The sequence below is a fragment of the Pipra filicauda genome, unplaced genomic scaffold (assembly GCF_003945595.2).
Source record: "Pipra filicauda isolate LSUMZ 115617 unplaced genomic scaffold, ASM394559v2 scaffold6_size6359152_pilon, whole genome shotgun sequence".
NCBI lineage: Eukaryota > Metazoa > Chordata > Aves > Passeriformes > Pipridae > Pipra > Pipra filicauda.
This window is the reverse complement of record NW_024104865.1, coordinates 3,426,250-3,452,475: the sequence shown is the minus strand read 5'-3', so window position 1 is coordinate 3,452,475 and position 26,226 is coordinate 3,426,250. Positions and strand designations below refer to the sequence as shown.

The following is a 26,226-nucleotide window of genomic DNA, read 5'->3' as shown; positions in this document are numbered from 1 at the left end:
CAATTAGTAATAATGAGAACATCTGGTAAGCTGGCAGCTTTACTCCAGATGTTACTTTATCCACATGATGCTGATACTTGGTTTAAAACTGAGTGTCCATTTTATTTGAGCATTCAGCTTTTGCTTTTATGATTCTAGCACAGGAGCTGGGGATTTCGGCTACTGCTGAACTGGAACAATCAACATTCTAACTCCAGAATTAACTTGCTGCTCTGCATTGCTGTCAGCACATTTAAACTTCATGTAGTTACTGTAGAAGTATGTTGTTGGAACACTTAAATCTATCATAAGTATTTTTATTTCACAGAGTGCCAAATCTTAATACCAAATCCTTGATATTTTTAGCACTTTAATACTGAAAGATTTAGATCTCTACTAAAGCTATAGAAAACCCTTTTACTTCTGCTATGAGCATCCTTTAAATTTGGAATGGTGATCTCCTTACTCTCTTGACTTAGTCACAAAATACACTAATGTGGTGTTCTATTTCAGGTCAGATCGTCAACACTAATTTTAAAAAAAGCTGTCGTGCAAATCAGTAGCAAGACCATCTAGGACATAAGGGAACTAATTATATTTCAGTTTCACATTGGTATTTGTAAATTGTTTCTGTATCCTTTAAACTTCCCATTTAATGAATTCTGTTTACATTTTAGTCCCTGAGGTAGAAGGGGAAACAGACAGCATTAGTGCCCTGTGCTCTCAGATCACCAGTGCTTTCAGCACACCCTCAGAAGACCCTTTCTCTTCGGCCCCCATGACAAAACCAGTGACAGTAGTCGCACCACAGTCTCCTGCCTTTCAAGGTTTGTGATTTCTTTGCGTGCCGCGGTCACGCTGGATTAGGCTTGAACGCACAAAATGTTGCTTTCCAGTAACACGTGGTCTTAATTTCTTGTGCAAGTCCTGTTACCAGTATTTTAGGTGAATGCATCCGGCTTTTTTCATCCTGTCTGTTTAGTTTTTCTGTGGTTTTGTTTGTAACAAAAGATTCATGCACCTACCACACGATAGTTACCTGTAAAAGGGACTGGCATGAGATAATGGCTATTTTAACATTCTGCCTCCTGAACTGCAAAAACGTTACCAATTGTGTGTCATAGGAACCAAATCTCACAAGAGAAGAGATTTTGTGCCACCACAATTACTATTTTTCACACAAATTCTTAGATAAGTTGTGGAGAGATAGAACTCATAGCAGCTGCTAATCTTCATTTCACTGCTGTGCTTTTATGCAAGTTGTGTGAAAAAAGAACCACTCCATGTTAAATGTGGTTATTGTTACCTTGTATCTAAAATGTGTTCTTTTGAATCTAAAATTAAGCATACAGTAACTTCTGGTGAACCCTCTCTCTTCCTTATAAAAACAACAAATTTAACCTCCGTTGGTCATCAGAATTCAAGTCCTCTTAAAATACATAATTAATTCTCAATCCCACAATTCTCTTCACAAGTGTTGGCTTGGTGAAATGGAATTTACTACTTTTATTGACTGTCAGTCCAGTTTGGCTAATTTACACAAACTGCTGTCATGTGGAAGTGTCTAAAATTGTTGTATGTTGATAGGTATGACCTGGCCCACTAATATTCCAGTCACGTGCATGCCTTGCATGAATTAATCGCACTGATGTTGTCTGCTCCCATTTTAGTTAATGGCACTGCCTCTGCCTTCTGTGTGCTTGCTGCTAAACCATCCCAAGCTGCTGTAGTGTCCACAGCTATGCCAGTTCGTGAAACCAATCCTTGGGCTCATGCTCCTGCTGCTAATACTGGAGCTGCAGCCGTGGTCACTGGTAAGATTGGAAGTAGATCCGGTGCGCTGCTATAAGAACTTGGATCAAAAGCATAATTAAGCCCTTGAGACAACTGTCAGTGCCACTTAATGGCAAGTGGAAGGAACAGGAACAAAAGACGGAAGTAGTAGCCTTTTGCACGAGTGGATGGAGGGAAGCGATGAACTTGCTGGTTCTGGGTCTATAATTTGGACTGATTCTTATTTTGGCAGCATTTTAGAAAATTCAGTGCTTAAAAAGGAAGTAATGAAGTTGCGTATGTGTGTGTGTGTGTACGAAGGGGAAAGAATCGATGTGCACCCAAATTAATTTTTGTGTATTTTTTCCACTAGCATACATAAGGAGGGATTAAGTTGGTTCCTTAAAGGCTTTAGAGATTCATTTCCCCTGTTTAGTAAGTTTAGTCTGTTCCTCCAGGCCTTGTCTGCAGTTATACACGGTGTAGGGAGGTGCCTGAAATGGCTGCCACCCATGTGGACATGTGTTGTAGCAGGCTACAATCTTAACTAACATAATTTCCTGGTGTAAGAGCCACTTGACAAGAGAAACTCTGCTAGTGAAGTAGTAGGTTCTGCTTGGCCTCGTAAGAGCACCAGACTTTGTCTTTAAAACAGTTTCTATAGCTTTGTGTTGTAAGTCCACCAGTCCTGGCTGTACATTCAGCAACTGATACTCCCCAGTCAGATGAACTAGTGGTTATGGACTAGATCACTGCCACCAAGTTATGAGTGCAGGCTCATAACTGCATGCTCTTCTGCGTGCCCTAAAGTTTTAGATGTCTCCTATGAAGAAAAATACCCATAAATCTGCATTTTAGCAAAAAAGCTCTTGTCTACCCCTTCTTGATAAATGTCTTCCTAGAACAGAACAGTGCAGTGGATGCATAAAGATGCTTCCAGTGTTGGTAGCATCTTTCAGTCATGGTGGGAGGAGGCCTGTCTGTCCTTGTGTATACCCTCCAGCCTTTCTAACTTATAAAAGAGTGAGGAGTGGAAATATCAGTGACTTGCCCATGCTTTTCTTCCCAGGCACTGAATGGAGCAGCACCTCCTCAGGTGCAGCCTCACCAAGTCTCTTCCAAGGAAATCACAGACGTACTCCCTCAGAGGCAGACCGCTGGTTGGAAGAGGTCTCAAAGACTGTGAGAGCCCAACAGCAGCCAACCTCAGCCCCAGCCCCACAGCCACTGCTCCAGCCTCCTCCAGCAGCTCCAGCTTCCCAGTCAGCACCAGCCTTCCCAGTCAGCACCTTCATCGCACCTCAGCCTGTGCCGGTGGGTGTGGTACCGCCCATGCAGCCAGCATTTATTCCAGCTCAGCCCTATGCTGTAGCAAATGGGATGACCTATACAGCCCCAAGCGTCCCTGTGGTTGGAATCACACCTTCCCAGATGGTAGCCAACGTCTTTGGTACTGCAAGCCACACTCCAGCAGCCCACCCGCATCAGTCTCCCAGTCTTGTCAAACAGCAGACGCTCCCGCAGTACGAAAGCAGCAGCAGCGCCACAGCCAGTCCTTTCTTCAACCCCCCCGCGCAGCACAACGGCTCCGCAGCTTTCAACGGAGTCGACGGAGGGAAATGGGCTGCCGAGGACAAGCATTCCCAGCCCCCCGTGGCTGCTCCACAGGTAGACGCATTTGAAGCACAGTGGGCAGCACTAGAGAGCAAGGCAAAACAGCGCACTAATCCCTCCCCAACTAACCCCTTCTCGAGCGATTTACAGAAGACATTTGAGATTGAACTTTAAGCAGTCCTATGGGGGAGATGGATAAATTGTACATTAGGATAGAGGGATAAAGGGAGCAAAGGGGACTGTTTCTGATCAGTTTGCTTTGATAATCCCAAAGGTCCCTTAAAACAAATATGGGTTAGAAAGAGGGAGCATTATGGGGAGGACATAAACATACAGAGAATTTAATGTGCAGTTCTTAAAAAGAATCCTGGAGTCACCCCAGTCTGCATTCCCTCCTCACTTGGAAAGCTGGAAGTTGAATGGAGGAAATAAAGGCACCCAGTCCCAAAGCCTGTTCTGCAGAAACATCAATCATCTCACACAGAAAGGAAGGCAGATTTTTGTACCTGTGTCCTTCTGATGCCCTGCAAGTCCTGGATGTTCCCCCTCAGGGAAAAATGGGGTAGGGTGGGGGGGTGGATATGGATGGGATGTTGTCACCTTAGCAAAAGCTAGGTTTGTGGAAAAAGTTGAGCTTCCATTTTGAGTAACAAAGTGAATATTATATGTAAAGAATAAAGTAAAGCCAAAATCTTTATTTTTATGCATTTAGAATATTTTAAATAGTTGGATATTAAAAGCTGTATGAGTTGTAAGTAATCTTGCCAAAGGTTAAAAAAATGGGGGTTGGATGTAAGAAATTGTACATAAGATTGATTTATCTCTGATTCTTATTGTAAGTAATATTGGGGGGGTGGAAAAAGGGGCTCTAGCTTGTTCTTGTATCTGTTCATTGTAAGTAGCATATTGCAACAACAATCACAACCAATAAGTCATTATATCGTAGTTTTAAACAAAGAAAATTAAAGAACAGTATTGTCATGGTTCAAAAACCATGGGGAAAACTTACTGTTTTTTATTGGAATCAGTCTACATATTCTATATAGTATGGTTTTTTCCTTTCATATATTGCTGCAGTTTCTTTGTCTTAATCTCTTGGTTCTAACACTACTGTGACAACTTACTGTAATCATATCTATATCCTGGGACTGCCTGGGAAACCATTTTATGTTTGTCTGTCAATAGTTCTTAGCAGTTTTTAACTTTGGTTTTGTTTTTTCCCACTGATTTGTGAAACCTTGTGGTTAAGGCTGCAGCTGGTCCAGGTTCTGCCTCTGGTGACTTGTGAAAACCATCTCATTTTAACTTTACTTTTAAACTTTGGCCTTACAAGCAAATGTAAGTTATATATATTTGTACTGATGATTTATAATCTGCTTTAACAGAAATAAATGTTGGTGGTAGAAGCACTGTCTGTGAAAGTTTTATTTCCCACCCTGATTCAGTTTTCAGTATTTGCCCTTCTGGGTATCTTCTGTGTTGTTAGGTGAATATAGGTAAGCCCTGCTTGCCAACCTAAAAGCTTAAGAATAATCTTAACACCTCTTGTTTATTACAGTGTAAGGTTACCGTGAACTTTAAGACTGAACTTGCAAAATATCCTTGTGACCCATAACCATATAAAGCTCTAAAATGGAGGCCGTTACTGATAACATCAGATTCTAGGTTTGCATCACTGCATTTTCTGTCACTGAATATTCACAGAGAGACAAATATGAGGACATTAACATTTAGTAAGGGCAAAGAGGAAAACTCGCTTTGTTTTTCTTTTCCCTACTACTAAAAGGAGCCCTATGAGATGATGGTGTGTTTTCACTCTTTTTCTGTTCTTCCAGTGAGCTCATATCTACCCTGTTAGTATGACTGGTTCTCACTGCATTCTTATGGGCACCATGTCAGTTTAGACACAAGGAGAAGTCAGACTCCGTAACGCGAAGGGGAAGAAATGCTTCCTTTGTCTGCCCCTTATATTGGAGCTTGCCAGCAGCTTCCGTTTCCAGGCAAGTACAGTGAGTCACACAGTGACACAGTCTAAAAACCGGTGACTTTTTACTTTACAGATTTTTACCTGTTTTCAGTATGATATGAATAGAAATGGAAACACTCCCTATGGTATTTGACTTGGTATTAATGCTTTTTTCAGCTTCCAAAAAGCTAACATAGTTGTAGACATTTATAGTAGGAAACAGAGTAGCTATAAGTTGTTCTGTTAGTTTCATAGCTTTCACAGTAAGTGCCCCAAGATAGCTGAAAATAGCCCAGTATAGCTACACCCTTCTCCTGCCCTAGAGATAAGAACTTCCTACAATCCATTGTTTTTAGGGAAGAAAATTAACATCTTGATTCTTGGATTAAAAAAGTAAACATTGAGTCAAGTGGTTAAGTAAGTGGTACTATAGAGAGGGAGAAGCTCATCTTGTCAAATAGAAGAAATGTAAAGACCCATTAGATAACTTTTACGGTGATGGCATGTATTTAAAGCAGGGAACTGCATGCCTGCCAGTCTCATCCTTCCTGCCATGGTTATGTAGCTGAAAGGAGGTCAGAATAAACTCTCCCCTAAACAAAGCATTTTCAGTGTCAAAAGTCCTGGCTGTCAGAATGCAGGGGGCTGTTGCAGCCCTCATAAGTCTTGAGAAAGCACTTTCTGACCCCATCTTGTGTAACCACACAGCTTAAATGATAGCTGACTACAGAGAATATTTAAATACTCTAAAAATAGTGCCTCTGACATAGTAGAAAGGAATTTTATAGAACTGACTACTTACGCTGGGACAAGAGTCTGATACACCTTCTAACCATGCCCCTGAGCAGGTTTGCAGCCCTTGACTACCCGTGGATGCCTGTCACATATAAACTGAGGGCTTCAATAAGACTGGAATTTACAGCGTCTGTGATTAGTCCTCTGGTCTCAAAAGACAAAATCCTACTATAATATCCTAAATACACAAAAAGGTGCTGGTCTGAGCTGTGAAATGCAAAAATATGTACAAACAGAGTTTGAAATTTTCAGGACTATCTCATTGTTCTTAAATAGCCAGTGATTTCTACTTCAAAACTTAACTGTAACACTTGCCCTGCATTACAGCAGAGGAAGTTTTCCCTGATCAAATTAAAGGGTCTTAACTGCAAAATAAGTATTTTCTCTAGCAAACAGTATCTGTCAGACCACAGGGAGAGACCCAGCCCCAAATAGCTGTGTGACTGTCACCTCTCACTCCTGTACTGGATTGCTTCTAGCCTTCTCAGTTTTGTTCACATCTTTAAGCAGTGTGTTCAGTCCTGAAGCCACACCTGTGCCGATGAGAGTGCAATCATCAGGTCAGTAATTCTTATTTTTAGGTTCATCCAAACTGATTTACTGGACTTAGAGTACAAACCACCTTTAGGCTGTCAGCCTGAGGATTTACACCTATATATTGCTGCTGTTCTGATGGGTACTGAGTCGGGACTGAAGGAGTGTGGTGTGAGCACAGTCCTGAATTAGCTGCTTCCTTAGAAGTCTTAAAGTAACACAAGTAGAAGACAAAAGTAAAAAAAACCCATCCACCCCCACCCCCCAAACAAAACATCAGCATCTACACACCAGTCTCCTAATTTGTAGCTACATCTATGCAAATAATACATGGGTAATGATGCTAATTAGTATGGTCAACCCATCCAAGTCTCAGCAGGGACTTTGGAATGAGGAAGAAGGGGAGTGTCAGGGCTGATGCTTGGGTAAAACAATAGTGTGGAAGCTGTAAAAAAAATGCTTTTGCTCAGAAATAATTCCACTTTGAGATACTGAAGATGCCCAAGGGCCTTTCCTGGTTTAACAGGAATATAATTATATAATCTCACCTTCCGCCTGAGACTTTCAGAGCCTCATCCTTCTCAGTCTTGAAATGAAGGATACTTTTCAGCTACAGCCACTGTGCATCTGGAAGTCCTAGCTTGTTAGCCCATAGCAGCAGGCATCAGCCCAGGCCACATGCAGAACCAGGCTTTCCCTGACAACTAACTTTTTCCTGGAAAGCCAGGCCATCCAGGACTTAATTGAGACTACAGCAGATCATTGGGAGGTTTATTCTGTCAAGTCAAATGCACCTACACATGTATTTCTATGTGTATACTATTTGTTTCCTCCAAGCTGAAACTCAGTGCAATGCTACCACTGACCCCAGTTTTGCGATAAATTGAACAGCACAGTTCTGGTTTGAGGAAAAAAATTATTTGTGTTGAGCCTTCCTAGAATGAGTGATATTTAAACTGCAGCATCTCAGAACAGCTAACAGTGTTGGCATATTCATCTAAATTACCCCTTACATTCACGAAGGGCTAGAAGTCTTTTTCTGTTTTGTCTTAATCTTTCTGTGAAGCACTGCTCCTGTGTTTCACTCCAAAGCTGATTATAGTCAAGTAGAAACCAAACTGACCCTACTAGAAATTTGTCTAAAGTCTACTGGAATAAAACAGCTACAGTAACCTGACATTGCAGCTGCAACCCCAGAGCTAGTAAGCCCCTGGAACCCAAACACTAATTTTATATGCATCCAGCTGTCTCTCATTTAGCTGTTTGCATTTAGATGGAAAGCACTGCTCAGGATTACAAATGTTCATTGCTCATTAGTGCTTTGGTTAAGGTGGTTCAGGCCCAACTTCAAACACTTCAGAGATTATTTTTTTAAGAGCTCTTCTCTCTCTTGCTTGTATAAAGAATTGGTGTCTCCCTCTTTCATGCTGGTTATCTGCTTTCTCTAGTCACATCATCCTTACTTTCCCAATATTATCTTGTTATGTGAATGACAGCAACTACCCTGAAGAGATGGATTAGGTACAGCAAGGCACACAGGGGGGAAAAGGAGTTTACAATAAACTTGAGGGTAGTGGGTCTCCCACATTTGAACCTTTACACCCACTACACACTGTTCAATTCACCCTCTTGAGCAGCAGCGCGGAGCTCCCAGAACAGTCCCATGCGGTCAAAGAACAGAGTTCAGACTTCCAGCCTCGTTCCTGGGTCACCTGTACGTGGCCGTGGGGGTGCCTGTCACCCGCGGTGATGCGGTGCGCTGGCCTGCGGTCGGTGGCGAGCACAGCTGGCACAGCAGAAGCTGGAGTAGTATTCGTTACCACAGAGCTGGGCCTGCAGGATCAGGTCACAGTTGGCGAGGTGGGGCTGGTCCACACACTCTCTACTCAGATCCACAACATGACTTGTAGTAGCTGCAGTCAAGCAAAAGGTGAACCAGCTGTAAATTTATTCTCAGCTTGCTTTTCCCTCCCAAAAGACACCATATGTTCCTGCTTCCTCTACCTCACTGGTTCTGAGGGGATTGTTTTAAATTTAGTCCAACATCAGGAATGAGAGGATGAGTTTCAAGATGAAACTGACACCTCTGGTGAGGTACAGGAGGAGAACGCATTTTCAGGGGCTGACCTCCTGACAAGAGACCACTCAACCTACACTTTGTGTAAGGTCAGCTGAATGGTGTCCACAGTCCAACTACAAACCTTGCAGCCAACTATTTGGTCAACCAACTATGGCATTTTGGCCTCAGGATGTTATTTAGGCTCCCAGTGCCCCGCTTTGCACCGTCCTGCTTTTCTGCCCAGGGAAAGCAGGCTCCTGCTGCTCCCCAAAGCCCAAGGTTGGTGGTGGACTGGCACACGCAATGAGCAGACTTATAACAACAGCCAAGATACAGGCACTGTGCAGGGAGAAGCAGGAAGACCAGGCTGTACTCACTGCTAGGCCTGTTCCTCAGCACTTTCACCTCCGTGCTGGCACTGACAGAGTTACTCCTGCTGTAGGCACTGCATGTGTAGGATCCCTCATCAGCCTCTTGGACGTTGCTTATGATCAGGCTTCCATCCTGGGACAGGTGGATGTGGTGGCCATCCCCCCGCATGGGGACTCCGTTCCTGTGGTGAAAAACATTTTGTATCACTATTCCCACCCCTGGGGGCTAAAGGAGCTCTCTGTGCTCTTTGGAAACTGATGTTCCATGAAAGGGGAGAATTTTTACAAATTCAGCAGGAAGTAAGAAGAAATCTCTAGCCACAACTTGTCCCTACAATTGTGTAGTAACACGAGCCTGAGGGAGTCTACATCCGTTAGCCCACAGTCTGCGTGGGAGGTAGCTCGCTGTGTGCTCCATATAAAGACATTGCCCTTTCCACTAGTACACATTTTTGAGGTCTGAGGGACCAAGAAAAAATCCAATGTGCCTTTCCCTCTCTCCAGGTTGTGGTCTGGCAGTACTTGTTTGGCTGGCATTGATAGCAGCGCATATTGCTTGAGGAGCATATGGGGTAGTGAGCAATGTGCCCTCTTTCCTCTCTCTTAAAAGTTTCTTTAAAAAAACAGCAAGATTGTGTCTGTTCAGTTCCTCCTGGAATAATCTGTGCCCAGCAGGAAAACTGCCTGAATTGTGAACTCCTAGTTACCAATGAAATGAAATTTGTTTCACTGAAAAGGGTTTTTTTGTTCAGACTCTGAAACATACAACATTTTGTAAACTCAAATACCAAACATGTATGGAAGAAAAGCTCTCTTTGTTGGATGGCCCACTTCAGTCCTAACCCTCAGAGTAAAGGGATTTAAACAATTACCAGTCCATGTCTCTGGATACATTGTAAGAAGGCTCCGAAACAGAACTGATTATTGCCAAACAGGAGAAAAATCCCCACCAAACACTTGCACAAATTCTGAGTTTCCCAGTAAACAATCAAGAGAAGAGGACAAAGCTTTTCACCTTAAAACACTTTTAAATCTCCCTTGCTTCCACTCAACAGTACATGGAGAGAAGCATTGCAGCAGGAAGCTGGGAGAAGAGTTGCTGTTACTGTAGGAGCTAAAATGTTTGTTAGGGTTAGGCAGAGAGGGTTTTATAAAGAGCAACTAAAGGTTTTCCTCTGATTACTCATTTTAGTTCTTGCTATTGTCATGTTAACTAGCTTTCCAGCACAGAGCCTTTCTGAACTCCATGAAATCTTCATTTAATGTTTGCTTTCCTCCTTATTTGACCGGAACATGAACTTGATGACCCTGCCACACCCCACAGGGATCTTGGTAACTAACATCCAAGTTGTTTAAGAAAAGGTAGGTGATACCAGTTGGGCTGAGAACTGTGGTCTCTGCCATAACTGGCAGGCACCCTGCATTAGTATTTGCAGGGTAAATGATGATGTTTGTAAAGAGAAGGAATGGGAAGTTGTTCTGTCTCATTTTTGCTCACCTTGACCACCTTATATTCACTTTGTTGCCAGTCACTGTACAATGAAGCTGAGCAGTACCTCCTTCGGGTACCATGATGCTTGGCAGAAGACCAGTGATCCTCAGCTCTCCTAGACCAGAAGGGAAAACATTACTGGCAGGAAGACAATGCCAAGCTGCACCTGGTAGCAGGATAAGGCTCATGCCCAAGTCCAACACAACCCATGATGAGCTGCAAGTCTCTACACCTTGAAATAGCATGTTTGAGGCTGTGCTGCTGTTGCTATGTGGAATGTGGATTTCCTAAGGGCTTTGGCCTGAGCAACGGCAAGTAGCAGAGGCCTCAAAGAGCATTTTTGTCCAGCTGGACACATGCATTTTACATGCACAGAAGGACGATCTACTCATTTTCTCTTGCTCTTATACCCATTCCACACCAGTGTCCTGCAAACAAGGCCCTGAGAATGACCCTTCCTGTGCCTTTTCCCACTGCCTGGAGCACCATGATGCACTAGACACATGCAGATTACCATTGGGCAAAACAACTCACTCTTCCCTTGCCCTCAAGCTGCCTGTTAAACATTAGGTGCAACAGCAAAGAGGCATGGTCAGCCAAGAAACCCACACTCCCTGCACAGCCCTCCCCGTTTCCCGCTTTTGTGCACACATGTCATGCACTCCTCCATCCATCCAGTACCTAGGGGTCGGAACAGGACCTGGCGCTGGTCTAGATCACGTCCATTCGAGGCAACACAGGTAAAGAAGCCGAGATCTTCAGGGCTGACCCGGCTGATCACCAGGGCCCCATCTGACTGCTGCCTGTGTCTGGGGAACAAAACCAGAACCTCCCTCAGCCTGCACTCAGGTCAGGATGGACCTCCAGATAGCAGAGCTGAAGCAGCGCCTCATGCACAACTGAGCAAAGGTTTAGCTGCTCAAACACTGCAGGGGTTGTAATACAACCCTTAGTCATCAAATCCCAGAACTGGTGCTGTAGACGCTGGAAAAGCTTGCTGCTAGAGCAGGTTTCTGGGAGCAGAGTGAGGACAGCTGCAGGAGAGCAGCACCAGTAGCCATGACAGTTCACTGCAGGCACCCTGATCTCTCTCTGCTGTGAACCTCTGCCCTTGCTCACAGACCAGCTGGGTTTTGGCAAATTTGCTTGCCATGTGTACTTTTTCTGCTAGCTTTGTAGATGAACAAATTTCAGCCTTGACTCACTTGTAGACCCTCTGTCACAGCTGTTCACTCAAGGGTTCAATGTTCAGACTTTGATCTGTGAGTGAGGCTGGGGCAGGCAAGCAGTACAGTCTGGTCCTGGTGGAGGAATTTGGCCAGCATAAAGAAGGACAGGTCGTTGCTGCATGGCCATCAGCATCATTCTCTCAAGGAGGAGTCAAGGAAGGAAAGGAGGAGGCTCTTCTTCACATGAATGGTTGAAGCCACCTGGGAGCTCACCTGGGAGAGGAGAGGGGCTGCCCATCTTTCTGCCACTCAATGGTGAGAGTGGGTGATGCTTCCACTGTGCAGGGCAGTCTGACTCTCTCCCCAACACTGGCCTCCACTACTGTGGGCTCACTCTTATCCATTCTCAACCTGCAAAGTTCACAAGCACAGCAAAAGATGTAGAAACTTCCTTGTTCAGCATTTGACCTTCAGCACAAGGCTTTTGTAATCACAAGCCTTATTCTGTGTCTCCAACAGAAAAGAGTGGTCTCTGCACTCCTATCAGAGCTCTGATGCTTGCCATTACCAGCATTCAGCAAAGAGCAGCCTCCATCAAATCCTGCTCCAGTTCAGCACAGCTTGGTGCTGCACTCCTGCCAGCTTAACCCATTACAGACAGCAACCCTGATTCTTACAGCAACCCTCCATATAACAGCTGAGGAAGCACTAACAACGTGAACACATGGCAAAATGGTACAAAGTCATGAACAGGGCACCAAGCAAGCTTCCCCCAAGGTGCTTGTCCGGCACACAGAAATGAACCATTTTGGGATGTGAAAGAGCCCATTGCAATCACCTGAATGTATGCAAGGCCCAGGAGCTGGTCATCCACTTCATGCAGCAGAAAGGTTGAGGTCAGACTCTCACAACACCCATCTCCTCATGCTCTTTGCTCTCTGATAACTACAGCTAAGCACCATTTTACAAGGGAACTAAACTATGATGATCCCAGAGTCAAATAAAACATCATCTCCCTGACCCCCTTTCTCTGACCTGAATTCTTGATCTCAAAAAAACAAAACCAAAGAGCAACGCTCTTAATTCAGTGAATCACTTATTATCGCTTTTAGGCAGAAGCAGATAAGGAGATTGCTGGGGAGTTCAGCAAATTGGCTGGGGTTTAGGTTGTAAACTCAAAAAAAGGGAGGGATCAGATCACGGTCCCATTTATTCCGGAGTCCCAACACGCTGCGTTTAAGGCAAAAATAATTTGTCCACTTTTATTTCTGTGGAGCCTAGAAGCACCAAAAAAACCATGCAAGAAGCTACAAAATATGCCAGCACATGAGGAGATAGGTTTGGGTCAAACAGGTTTGTTCACAAAATATTTAAAATTAATGGGTGGAAGCTAGAGCAACTAGAACTGTTTAAAATATAGGTATGTCTATTTTGTGCTAGTTAGGCAGTTCCTATTTGCTTTGTTTTTTTCCAGAACAGATTTCTCTTTCTGCCTACACTAACTTGAACATCTAAGGATGCCGCCCCAATACTTCTTTTGTCTGAGCCTAACTCCTTTGCTGTCAGCTTCTCTGTGCATTTTTGCTCAGAATATGCTTCTTTCAAGAGACCCTCGGGGACGACAGAAGACAGCTTGCGACTGGGATCTTCTCCCGTTCCCGTTGTCAGCAGTTCAGTACTGCTTGCTTCCCAACCGGGCCCCAGAACAGCTGACCCAGGATCTTTCCAATCTTCAGCTTTTCTACATGAAGAGATGCCATATGGTTCATCAGCTGGTCACAGTAGACAAACTGTTGCTGTGTGTGAACTTACCTGTATGTGAATTGCTGATGCACAGGGGACCCGGCTGCATGTACAACTTTCCTGCCTCTGGATAACTCTCGAAGCTGCTGATTTTCCTTGTGACGGACCCGACCTCTCTCACCCTCTGCCAGAACAGTGCTCTGGTACTCTATTCAAAACAAAATGCCATATGTGAATAAAAGGACACTTCTTACTGTGACCTCTTGCGTAGGGTTTCTATGAGCTTGGGAGAGCTTGCTGAACTGGAGCCAAAAAGCCCTTCAGCCATCTGTTTTCTGACTGACTAGTGCAGTAAACCTGCACTGTCTACTAATGAGAGTCACAGACCTGCAGGCAAGCAATTTTAGACTCCTTTCTCTCCTCTGTCAGTGAGCATGTTGCAACATCCCTTAGGCCACAATGCCTTCTGCCCCAGTTGCCATTGCTGTTGCAAAGCACACTTCAGAGATGGAAGGCTACAGGGTGCCTTGCTGGCCCATCTTTTGAGACTAGAAATTTTTTGGGTTTGTTTCTGAAAAAAGGCACATTTTTCAGAACAGGGAATCATTTGTTACCCAGCAGGATCTGTTTGGGCAAAATACAAAACATAAATGCACCTGCACTTACAAGGATCAGGAGGCAGCTGATGGCTCTCAGGGATGATGACATGATCGCTGTGCTAGAAAATGGGGCAGGTTCGAGGCAAGTTACGGGGTGGCACTGCAGGGAAAGGAGTGCTTTAGGGCTTTATCATGAGAGAACACCACACTAAGAGAGGCCCTACTGCCTCCACACTCCCTCTTGCCAGTGGAGAAAGTTTGCTCCTGCAGCTGGCTTTACTGAGCCTGTGGTCAATAACCATTAATGAGGAGCCCTGAGCTAATTCTCTGGTGTTAAGCAGAAGATAATTCACCTGTGATCTGTAACTGAATCTGTCGGCTCTCTGTCTTCTTCGCATCAGAAGTGAGGCATGTGTACATCCCAGCATCCTCTGGCTTGACGTGGCTGATCACTAAGGAGCTGTCAGACTGGTAGGTGTGCCTGCAACACGTGCAAGGATTGACTGCCTCTGCCTGGCCACCGGCAGCAACTGGCCAAGGCAGAGCAGCCCTTCGTGCTGATGTTACATAAACCATCACCATGTAGTGCCCTCACTGGCTTAGAAAAAAACAAAACCCTGCTGACCACAGAGGGGTCACAGGCAGGGGAAATAACTGTGCCAGAAAGGAGGTCAGGAATAGAGAAGAAACTGAGATGGGAAAACAGGGAACTGCTTTCAGTAATCCTCTCCCATGAGGAGGCAAACTGCCCTCCCAGGGAGGAGCTTGAGTCCCAGCAGTCAACTGCAAACAGAAAAGCATAACTGGGCTTTTCTTAACTGTAATTTTCATAACACAAAGGGACTGACTGGCTCCAAACTCTTGCTGGAAACAGACCTCCCAGGAAAAACAGGTTTAAAATGAGTTTAAAAAAAACCTGATGTGCCAGAAACTTCCAGCCACAGGAACTCTGGGTTATTTGGCTGTAAGTTTCACCCTGGATTAGTGACTTCGTGCTGCTCAAAGATGAATTCAAGAGAGACATTTTTCTGCATCGCTACCCACATGTCAGCTTCCACTAGTGCCTTGTTATGGGACAGCACTTGCTCTGCCCATAACTCTAGCCAACATCTTGTTACTGGTGCAGACTGTACCTGTTTCTTCTATGTGCAGAACAGGTGGACAGTTCATGCTCTTAGGTCAATACACGGGCCTTTTTATTTCTTAAAAAAAAAGGGGGGGATGAATAACGTGTGGCAGTTTTGGCTGGGATAGTGTTAATTTTCTTCAGAGTAGCTAGTATATGGCTGTGTTTTGGATTCGTGCTGAAAACAGTGTTGATGTTTTCATTTTCATGCTGAGCAGTATTTACACTAAGTCAAGGCCTTTTCTGCTTCTCACCCCACCCCACCAGCCAGTGTGCGGGGGGTGCACAAGGATTTGGAAGGGGACACGGTTGTGACAGCTAACTCTGACAGACCAAAGGGATATTCCATACAATATGACATCATGCTCGGCATGTAAAACTGGGGGAAGGAGGGAGAAGGAGGGGCCACTCAGAGAGATGGCATTTGTCTTCCCAAGTCACTGTTATGTGTGATGGAGTCCTGCTCTCCTGGGGATGGCTGAACACCTGCCTGCCCATGGGAAGTGGTGAATGAATTCCTTGTTTTGCTTTCACCTGCAGCTTTTGCTTTACCTTTTAAACTGTCTTTATTTCAACCCACGAGTTTTCTCACTTCTACCCTTCCGATTCTCTCCCCCATCTCACCAGGGGTGAGTGAGTGGCTGCATGGGGCTTAGTTGCCAACTGGGGTGAAACCGTGACAGTCCTTTTCAGATTGCATATTTGGCACTCTGCCCAGCAAGGAGCCCATCTGCTCTACAATGAAGGGAGTTGAGCTCACCTGTCAGAGGAGACTGGTCGGCTGTTCTTCATCCACTCCACTCTGGAGAGCGGGGACATGCCTGTTTTGCAGACCAGCTGGATGTTTTGTCCCACAGCTGCTGTCACAAGAGAGGGCTTGGCTTCCTCCAAGATTGTTCTGAAAGAGAAAGTGATTCTATTGGCACTTTGGCTGCCCTCCTTTGTGTCCTCTAATCTGACTCTTGATGAGTTACAACCACAAGACAAAGCATGACCAGCTGCCCTTTCTCCTGGAAGAGAGTCCTGCAACCCCTCTCTTCTGAACAAATGAAGTTCAGTTCAGCAGATGGACACAGATCCAGTGCAGACATGTTTAGATCTTGCTCTATGCATTCCTGATTTTCAGGGTAATACTGACTGGATCCTGACCCAAACTCTGCATCTTAAAGTCTTCCATAGAACAACTCATTGCTACTTTATGCAGTGCTGAGATAAAGGCTCTGAAGTCAAAGAGTCAGCTAAATTTGTTGGTCAGAACAAGGAAAACACCCATGGATTCTCATTTACTGCGTAAGAAGGCCTCCCAGACAAAGACTCCAGGATTCTGCAATTGTTTCACACACCACACTGAAGTGCTGTCAGAGACCAGGGAGAGTGCAAGGAAAAAGACAGCAGGTAACTCCAGGGCCTGAATAACAATAACTTGATTTATCAAGGGGTCATATGTATAGCTAATCCATCACATGGTATTCCCAGATAGCTGGTCCCAATGGGGTAACACTTTAACTTCAGAGAAAGCTGCACTGATGCTTCACAATCAGCTGGCAGAAAAGGGTGGAGGTAAAAATCATCACCTGTGCAGAGCCTGTGCTGGGAACAAGTCTGCAGACTCCTGGTGCCCAAATCCCTCCGTCATGGAAACACCTGCTCCAAAAGCCTTATGCCACTGCTTGCCTTCACGGGGCAGCACCTGCTGGCCACTGCTGCTCTGGCTCTCTGAGGGCCCAGGCACTGCTGTTTCCCACAAGTGCAGCTGGCTCAGGCTGTCCAACCTGCTTTGCCGTGTGTTCCAGCGCTGGCTCTCCAATATACCAGTCCTTGGCAAGGACTCTGACAGCACCTCACTTCTCCAGCTGTCCTGTCTGCGGCTGCCTCGTGTAGGGTGTGAAGCCCCATAGGTTCTTCCTTCTTGGCTGTGACTTGCAGACTGTCTTGTGGGTGATTGCTGCTCACCCTCAGCATCCCCTGTAGGAGAGTAGGAGCCAGTCTGCTGGCGCTGCAGGGCTCCTGTGCCAGAAGAGGGCTGGTGCTCCAGACGACTGACCCCCACAGAGTTGTGGCACACTCTCATGCACTCCTCTTCCGAGGCAAAGCTGTTTTTATTGCCATGACAGCCACCATACCAAAATCGGTTGCACTTGCCAACAACACTCACAAAGTACCAGTGAGTGGTCCAGTTTGTGCAGGGGCCATGAGCACTGGGCAGCAGGCATATCACAGGGTACGCTACCAAAAGGAGCACAACAGAGGGAGATGTGAGGGTCACAAAGCACAAAGGTCCAGCTGCTTCAAGCCACCTATCTAGATGACCTGATGTGGGTTTTGCAGCCAGCTCTGCTTTGAAATTGGGCAGCAGCTCACATTTTCCTTTTTGCGTCAGTTTTGTCTCTGACTGAAGAACCACCATCCTCAAAGACATTTCTGAATCTAGATACTAGACAGATGTTTCACAGCCTTCTTTAGGGAATTGTGCAACTGCAAGGCTGCCTCTGGGGCTTCCTCTTCCTGGCTACCATTTGCACATTTCCAGCCCACAAAGTGAGAAGATTAGACCCAGTTGTGAAGACTCATGCATTACAGAAAACCCCCCTCCCCACCCCACATTGCTATGAAGAAGAGCACAGCCCAATGTGCCTACAAACCCGGCACTGCGCTGAGTCACATGCTGACAAACACTGGAGGCAGGGCTCTGACTGAGGGGTCCTTTGCCAAGCTGTGTTTCAGCAGAGAGGATCCAGAGAGCTTCCCCCTTCCCCATGACAGCCTCACAGGATTGGCCACAAAGCAATGTGTCTGCTGCAGCAACAGGGCAAGGAAATGCAGGAGCAATGTGCCTGCAGAGGGTGCAACTGGGCACTACAGGAACAGAGATGCTTTTGCCCAGTAGTTCTAGCACCCTTATAGCACAGCAGGCACTTGATTGAACTTTCCTGGCTAAAGGCATGCACACAACCCTGAGCAATCCCTCCATCCTGATGTAGCTCTCATTGCACCCCTGCCCATGAGCTGTTTGAAGGCTGAGAATGGCCCTGATTCCTCAGAGGGGCCCTACTTCTCCTAAACCTGGGAAAATAATTTGGGGCACACCAGGCTGCATCAGGGTTTCTTCTCAGGGCCAAACAGCTCCCCAGTAGTTCTACACACAAACACACTTCTGTCCAACTATCAGCAGAAGATCAGAATTTTTGCTGTAGCTGACAGAACTGAACCTTCTGGCTGCTTTTCTACACTCCCTCCAATTTTATGCTGCCCCAGCCAACAGGTAGAATTTATTTTCAAAGAGATAATTTACTACATTTTACAGAGAGCGGAGCCTCTACACAGGAAGCTTGCATGTGCTCCTGGACTCTTTTCTGTGTTTCTAAACCAAGAAGCCAAAGCATCACTTACGGTAGTTGGGCCTATTGAGACATCCTTCCCCTCGAGGACCTGAAGCTGAAGCGACATTGTCAAAACAGCAGCCGTACATGGAACTGCGGCACTCGCCTGAGGGATGCTGCTGGGACAAGGCTTGGCTTGCCTTAGAGACAGGAATTGAAAGCCAAAATTTATCATGCTTACATGAGAACAGTACCACATGCAAGGCACCGTGTCCAAGCTGTCAGCTGCAGAAGGCCAGCTGTTAGAGGCACCACTATTTGTTTGTTTGCCTCCTAGAGGCTTTCATGCTGGGAAGGGGTGGGGAACTTGGCTGTCAGCCATGGAGCCAGGGCTTCACTTCTCTGCAAGACAAACCTAAGCAGCCCAGCAGCCAGACAGTTTTTTCTGAGAGGGATATGAGATATCCCTACTTCACATGAGATATGAGAGGGATTATCTCCCTGCCTTCAATTAATCTGCAGAGTTGACAAACAAAGGCAATTAATAGTGGCCATGTTTTCCCCATTTTTTTATCCTAGAAATTGGATGGCAATTTCATGACTGACAGAAATTGGATTATTCAGGATTATTCAATCAGTTCTACATAGGATGGTCTTCTTCTCAGACATCTCCCCACCACCCACTCTGTTCCCTGCTTATAGAGGATCACAGGTGGATGCTCCAGATTGAACAGGAGTGAGGCGGGCCAAAAGGCTTGATGCCATGCCTGGAGTTTTGATTCTTCAGCATTACTAGGAGAGATGAAGCCCAACAGAAACCCACAAGTGAGTCACCAGGGTCAAATCTGAATTTTTGTATCTGATGAACTCCAAAATTGCAAAGAGCTTTTGTACTTACTGTTGGAGTGGCCACAGTGGGATGATTTTGGCTCATTCGAATGTCACGGTAATATTGTGGGCATCCCATGTTGTTTGGACCCTGGGCAGCTGAAACTCCATCAGGGCAGCACCCATACCTACTGACAGAAGGGCTGCAGTAATACCTTACCTGCCCAGCTCAACAGGCACAGGCTATAAATTTCAGGAAGCCCCCAGGAAAGGCAATGCCTCCCTGGTCAGGCCTATCTACTTCCAACTACCTGTTTTGGTGACAGGTGCTGAAAGGGCAGCCTCTCCCCAAAGGGCCTGAAGCTGGAGTGTGCCCATCTGGACAGCAGCCATGTGGGCTCTGGTGACAGTCCAGAGAGCCAGGCCCTGCAGTGGGGTCCTGAGAGAAGCCGAGCTGATGGGAACCCGATAAGCGTGACTGGGGTTCCCAACGAACAGCAAACAAGTTCATGCCATGGTCCTTGGTGGATGGAATGTGGTGATTCCCAGAGGTACTGTGGATCATGGTGTTCCCAGGGAGCATCCTTTCATCACCAGAATCTGGGGAGAGAACTCATTAAAGTATGCAGGTGAGCATCAAAATCTGGTCAGTTTTCCTCATCTCTGCTCTTTCACCTGCCCAAGGCTATGTGACAGGCTTTTCTGCATCACCTGAATGTGTGTCTTCTGGCCAGCCCTTCCTGATATGGTTGTCCTGAGGGTCTTTGCTCACTGCCCTGACCGTTCTTTCTGCTGTCCCATGAAAAAGCACCTGTCATGTTACTGTGATCCCTTCACATCATCCTTTCTTCTTCCTACGATCTGCTTTGGGCACCATTTCTCTCAGCCACGACCTAAGTCATGCTGACAGAACTTGGGATCTATATGCTGTATACAGAGTCTTCTATAAGGATATATTCAAATACTGTTCACTGTTGGTGTAAAAGAATCTATATTTTATCCCTGGATCCATGAATTTATAGAAGCCCATGAAAAGAATTAGAGAAATGAATAAAGGGAGGATCCTGTCCCCTACCACACCCTATTCCAAGTCCCCCATCATCAAAAACTCAAATTAAGAAAATTTTTCCAAACCTGGGGTGCGGCCGTTTGGGTTGTAACGTGTCAGCAAGGACTGGCGAGTGACATCATATCCCATAGTGTCCTGCATACTGGGGACCTCTGCAAAGAGAGACATACACAAAATGAGTGCAGTTAGTCCAGCCCTATTCTCTAATAATTGCAAATACATCCAGTAGTCAGCAGGAGACGAAAGTAGATGAAAATGTTTCTCTTCTCCTGGAACAGCTGCTCAGCAGCAATTGGATTCAATTGGACTGTCAGGACAAGTGACCTACAATGGGTAGGCAGACAAAAGTCTGCATTTGAGCTCTAATGTGAAGACTAGACACAGACCGCAAGCAAAATATTCTGAAGAGTTGTGACTTCTTTATAGTTGGTCTAATGAGGGATGAGAGTTTGCTATAGTTTTTAGCTACTGAGCCTGCCCAGGTTACCATCCTTCTAGACTGGGAGTCCTGGGGTCAGTCTGCAGCACACACTGGATGAGCCATCACAGAATACCGAATTCAAAATGAATACACACCAGTTTTGTTCCCAAGCCTGTTGCATACATTACAAACAGCACAGGTACTGGGACTCCGAAGATGCTTTGTGCACACAACCACGGCAAACTCAAAGGATGGAGACAGGCAGGCAAGAAGATGAGAACATAAGCCGATGCAGAGCTGTGAATTTCTACTCCTAAAGAAAAGCATCTTGGGAAGAGCTGGTGTGCAGCAATACCACTCACGCTGTGGCAGGTAGCAGGGCTGCATGTTGCAGCTACCCAGGGTGGCTGGTTTCTCTGGCTGGATGGCTTTGCATATCTCAGGACTGTAGAATTTGGAGTCACCGTCAGCACAGATGACTTGGCGTGTCCGGATGCCTGAATCGCAGCTCTTGGAACACTTGGGCACAGAGACAAGGCAGTGAGCAGGCAGCAGAGGCTGAATGCAGAAACCCCACAGACCAGAAGTGTGGAACAGCTGCATGAATAGCTGCAGGCTGAGCACAGCTTCCTCCACCAAGACAAAGCAAACAATATTTCAGCTGGATTCATCTAAACAATTAGAAAATCATACTTTAAACCATTTTACCATTTTACCTGAGCCATGCTCAGCCTGTAACATCCAGATGAGCTGCTGTTACCCACAGTGGTATGTCATGGAGCTTGAGTGAATTATTTCAGCCTGAAGGCACCTCAGTTCTCTGGGGATCCACCAGCTGTGAGGGGGTCAGTTTTGAACTATTCATTCAAGAGCAACAATATACAACTGGAAAGCAAACTGGTGGCTTTCTTGTAAGCAGCTAACTGGAATTCGCCTCACTGGAAACCGTGGATGAGGAGGGAGCAATGAGCAGTGGCTTGGGGGAGGGGATAGTATGATGTACTTGTGTAACCCACCCAGTTCATGGCAAGCTCCACAAACACTGGGAGAGTATTTCTCTCTTATTTAGAGGCAGACAGGAGCCCTTCCAAAAAATAGAAAGTGAGGGGAAAATCAGATTAAGACATGCAACTTCTTTAGCTGTTACTAAAACTTGCCCTACATCTCATGAATAACCAGATGTAACACATTTTAACTCAGAACTAGTTGGTCTGGCTAGCACAGAAATGAAAAAGCATGTTTGGAAGTCACCTGATGCATTGGATCTACCTGTATCTCCACCCCCTGGCACTTTTCCCAGGTTGAACACAGTCTGGCTTCCTCCACAAAGACAAGATTAATCCATCGGAAGCACAGTTTATCTGAATAATTACAAAAATGTACTTTAAGTGATATCACCAAATACAATGGCAATCACCAAATGCTCCAGCCTTGAAGCCTGGAGCTCTAAGCCGTACTTGGCCAGAGAGCCTCTTCTGCTGATCACAGAGATGGAGCAAAGAACTGGGAATAAGCAGCAAGACTGGACTGTTTCAGTTTATTGGCTGCATTTTGCCACTGTCACTGAAACTATAATCCGCCCCTCAGAAGGATTTATTTTTGTAGCAGCTGCATACCAAGCAGGCGGCAGATTAACTGGAGCATTACCCGTGCCAGTTACAACGCGACTGTGAGCCAAGGGGCTGGTAATGAGGCAGTACATGCTCCCAGCCTCAGCCAACGTGCAGGCTGCAAGGATCAAAGCTTGTTGTGAGGAGCACAACAATATAATCAGGAATATCTGAACCATGAAAGTGCGGTGCTCACCAGACCCCAGTCTCCAACGTGCCAGCCAATTTCCTGGATGCAGTTCTCCCTAAGGCAGGGCTGGGTGGCCGATGGCTTTGGCTCCATTAGACAAGCAAAGTCCTGAGCCTGAGAGCCCTGCTGTGTCTTGCAGGTGATGGTCCGGGTCTGGACTCCTTCCCCGCAGCTGGCTGAACACTGCAGAAAGGGGACCCAACAATTACAGCGATGCGCCTTGTTTCCTCCTGCAATTCAGGGCCATTCTCCCTAATATTAGGGCAGAACACCATTTTGAGATTGCCTAAAAAACCAGCTATCATTAAAATCATCTTCTGGGGTGGGAGTTAGCAGAATAGTTGTTTATGCTGCAGAAGAGACAATAAGGCATGGGAGCATGGGATAGGGCCTGGGAGATATGGAAGTCACTGGATGATTTTGGCCTATGAACAATAGGATATGAACAATACACAGTAGAAAATATCTGGAAACTTATATTATTTACACCTGATTAAAATCAGCCACAGTAAAAAATTCTAGAGAAGATAAAAGATTAGGTTCTTATACTGCTCATGTCTTTTGCCTAAAGACCTTGTGCTCCATTTTTACGATGTGAAGCTGGGACACAGCTTCTATACTGGTAACTGATTTGTGACATTTTCAATGCCCTCTTAAATTCACAGTGGTGTTTCCAGGAATCCAGCCTACTTCTCCATGAATTACCAAGTTCTCTAACAGAGAGGATTAACTTGGAGACAGTCTGAATTACTTTAGATAAGTTTCCCAGCTGTGTTTCAGCCATTCATTTACTAGACTGACCTTTTATCTCTGAGAGTACATGTAACACAGTCGCTTTTGAGAACCCCAAAATGACTCACTTAGGAATCAGTTTGTAAGAACTTCCCCAAACAGTGCTCTTACTCCACAATCCTAAAGTCACACCTGGAATCTCACAAAAGGAAAAAAATATATAAAAAAGGACTTCCCAGTCTAGGTTATCATGCCTCAAAGTTGCATTTTGTGCTGCTGCACTACTCAAAGTACCACCACAAGATCGTAAGTCAAATGTTACAAGCGTGCATGTCCTTCTTCTAAAAGAGGAAAATTCACTAGTGCTTTATGGACTAAGTAGATACTCCCTTTACTTTCTAAGCCCTTGGAACATAAGATGCCTTCTAAAAACCTGGCTGGCTTCACTGAGCACATACGATTTGAACTGTTTCCAATGCCGTAGATATAAATGAACACAGGCATAAAAAATGCACCATGTGGCTGTGTTTGGAGAAGCCCTGTGCAGACACACAGAAAACAGCAGGTCACCAATGTTACAAGAGTACCTTGCTTACCGACTCTTGTGACTGAAGTACTGCTGTCCTGGGCTTGTAATGCTGAGGCAGCAATATGGAAATAAACAGCACAGGCAAGAGCCAGGAGCTCCTGTTTTACAGAGGAGGGAGTGTTACTGCACATCCTCAGCTGATGGACAGCAGCTCTCCTGCCCACTCTCTGCCTTCACCAGGCCTGGCTCAGAAATCCAGCCAGTGCTGGGTCTGGTGAGTTTGATAAAAACACAGCAGTGGGGAAAGGATTGGCAGACCAGAATAGAAACAATATGCAATGAGAAGTGCAGAGGCACAGGGGCATGAACAGTTTTGAGGAACAGGGACGTGTGCATAGGAGGGCATAGGAGGGCTGCAGGGACAAGTCCTATACCTCTGCACACCACCTGTCCAGGGACACACATTTTTTTATAGTCCCAGAAAAGAAGCCTGGCTCTTTATCCCCAAGCTCTGGCACATCTTCCTGCAGTAGGTGCCAAGAGGCTGTTACCCACACCCCCTCACCTCTGACCAGGGCCCCGTGCTCCAGGTGGCACACTGTCTCACATTGCAGGGCTGGCTGCTGCGAGGCTGCTGGGCGAAGGCCATGCACTCAGCACTATCCACCACCCCTTGCGAGCTCTGGCCGTCGAAGGCCACGCAGTAAACGGAGCGAGTCTGGGTGCCCCCACCACAGGTAGCTGAGCAGGATCCCCACTCTCCTGTTTTCCACCTGCAGGTCACAGAATCAAGAAAAAAAAAAAAAGTAAGCCAAGCTAAACTGCCTCTAGGCACAGAGGAGGTCAGTGCCAAACTCCTGTAGAAATCAAATAGGGAAAATGTCGCTTTGCAGAACAGAGTCAGAAGTGAGTTCCCATTTGACCAAGTGCCACTCAGCTTAATTGGCAATGCAGAGCATGAATGCCACTCCATAGACATATCCAAGCTACAAAACACTTGTTTCTCTGGAAGTGCAGAGCTCTCCCAAAAAGAGAAGATTTCTCTCCGTGGCTTTTGGTCTCCTGATATCTGCAAAAATGTCATGCCTGGAATAAAACGTCAAAGAAAAATAAAGAAAAAAAGCAAAGAAAGCAATCCACATCAACTAAAAGAAAAGCAATCCACACCAGCCTAACTATACATTATCAGAAACAGTAAAACCAAGGCAAGCCCTCACTCTGCCTGCAAACCATGCCACACACTCTCAGAAGTGCTTGTTAACTTTTCACTGAGAGCCAGTAGAAAGCTGGTTTATTCCTCCATCGCTCAAATTCTCTAACAGCACACATAGAAAAAAGCCCCCAAAAATGTAAATAGATTTTGTCCTGTATTTGATTGCTGAAGCTGCTGTAGAAGTGATACACCCTTGCTAGTAGAAGGGGGAATGTCCACCAAACAATCTGTTTGGATGCTAAAATCTCTGCCTGTGGCTGCTTCAGTGTCTCAGAGCTGCCCAGGCAGCTGGGAGCACAGCTTAACATGAGGTGGCTTCAGGGACAATATGATGTTTCATCCCTGACTCCAGTGTGCTGTGCAGTCAAAAGGCACTGGTTGTGTAGGGGGAGCATCGTGGTGATCTGTGTGCCAGCTGCTATATCCCCTTGCAGTCAGATAAGCCCCAGCCAGGGAGTGAAGGCAGTTCATGTTTTCTTCCCTAGCATTCCAGCTACTTCCCTAGTCTGGCCCTTGCCACACCTAAACTGAGTTTCAGCCAGCCAATTCACATTCACATCCTAACAGGAACTCCACAGTAAACTCGGCCACATTCACCTCCATAGATGCCCTTCTTTATTGCTAAAGATGCAAACATCAGCCCAAAACTGAATGGCCTTTCCTATAAAATAGGAAAGGGAACAAATACAGTCAGTAGAAGCCACACAGCGGTGTGGTTGAAGGGCTTATAACAAATTAATTGATTAAGATTTTTCAAAAGCTCCAATGGTAATAACACCCCATCTCAACTGTTTTCTGCCTCCTGTAAAGCAAATGTGCAGTTTTAGAAACACTGTATCAATCAGATGCACTCACCTGCAGCTTCCTTCAATTGCAAGTCGAAACATCTCTGACACTTGTTTAATTTTCTTTGTAAGACAAGGTCAACAACCATAAGGCTGGGACTCTTATCAGAGGGCAAAAATTGCAAGTCCTAAGCTATTAGCAGCTTGCTGGGAGACAACTGTTTTGCTTTTGATGCTTTTAACTTCTCATATCTCAGTGTACATTATTGTATCTGTCATATCCTGGTACTCATCACAGTTTATAGGCTC

At 45.7% G+C, this 26,226-nt stretch overlaps 2 protein-coding genes across 11 annotated transcripts in view; one reads left to right on the top strand and one right to left on the bottom strand.

The window, feature by feature from the left end:
* Positions 1–4,772, top strand: part of NUMB (NUMB endocytic adaptor protein) — a 44,585-nt gene extending 39,813 nt beyond the window's left edge. For 5 of the 10 annotated variants that reach the window (XM_039389069.1, XM_039389068.1, XM_039389067.1 and 2 more), the window contains 3 exons: positions 657–806; positions 1,650–1,793; positions 2,822–4,772. In XM_039389069.1, the coding sequence (XP_039245003.1) occupies positions 657–806; positions 1,650–1,793; positions 2,822–3,540 (1,013 nt within the window). In that variant the 3' untranslated portion in view covers positions 3,541–4,772. The remainder of the gene's footprint in view (positions 1–656; positions 807–1,649; positions 1,794–2,821) is intronic. The other 5 variants (XM_039389073.1, XM_039389072.1, XM_039389071.1 and 2 more) reach the window with 2 other exon arrangements.
* PAPLN (papilin, proteoglycan like sulfated glycoprotein) overlaps positions 4,580–26,226 on the bottom strand; it is a 53,070-nt gene continuing 31,423 nt past the window's right edge. The window contains exons 13-28 of the mRNA XM_027748961.2: positions 24,485–24,692; positions 22,665–22,841; positions 21,221–21,377; positions 20,503–20,589; positions 19,680–19,968; positions 19,439–19,556; positions 18,611–18,740; positions 16,795–17,446; positions 15,981–16,118; positions 14,448–14,575; positions 13,565–13,703; positions 12,026–12,163; positions 11,265–11,392; positions 10,590–10,698; positions 9,098–9,273; positions 4,580–8,574 (exon numbers count right to left, since the gene is read on the bottom strand). Coding sequence (XP_027604762.2) covers positions 8,399–8,574; positions 9,098–9,273; positions 10,590–10,698; positions 11,265–11,392; positions 12,026–12,163; positions 13,565–13,703; positions 14,448–14,575; positions 15,981–16,118; positions 16,795–17,446; positions 18,611–18,740; positions 19,439–19,556; positions 19,680–19,968; positions 20,503–20,589; positions 21,221–21,377; positions 22,665–22,841; positions 24,485–24,692 — 2,950 coding nt within the window. The 3' untranslated portion in view covers positions 4,580–8,398. The remainder of the gene's footprint in view (positions 8,575–9,097; positions 9,274–10,589; positions 10,699–11,264; positions 11,393–12,025; positions 12,164–13,564; positions 13,704–14,447; positions 14,576–15,980; positions 16,119–16,794; positions 17,447–18,610; positions 18,741–19,438; positions 19,557–19,679; positions 19,969–20,502; positions 20,590–21,220; positions 21,378–22,664; positions 22,842–24,484; positions 24,693–26,226) is intronic.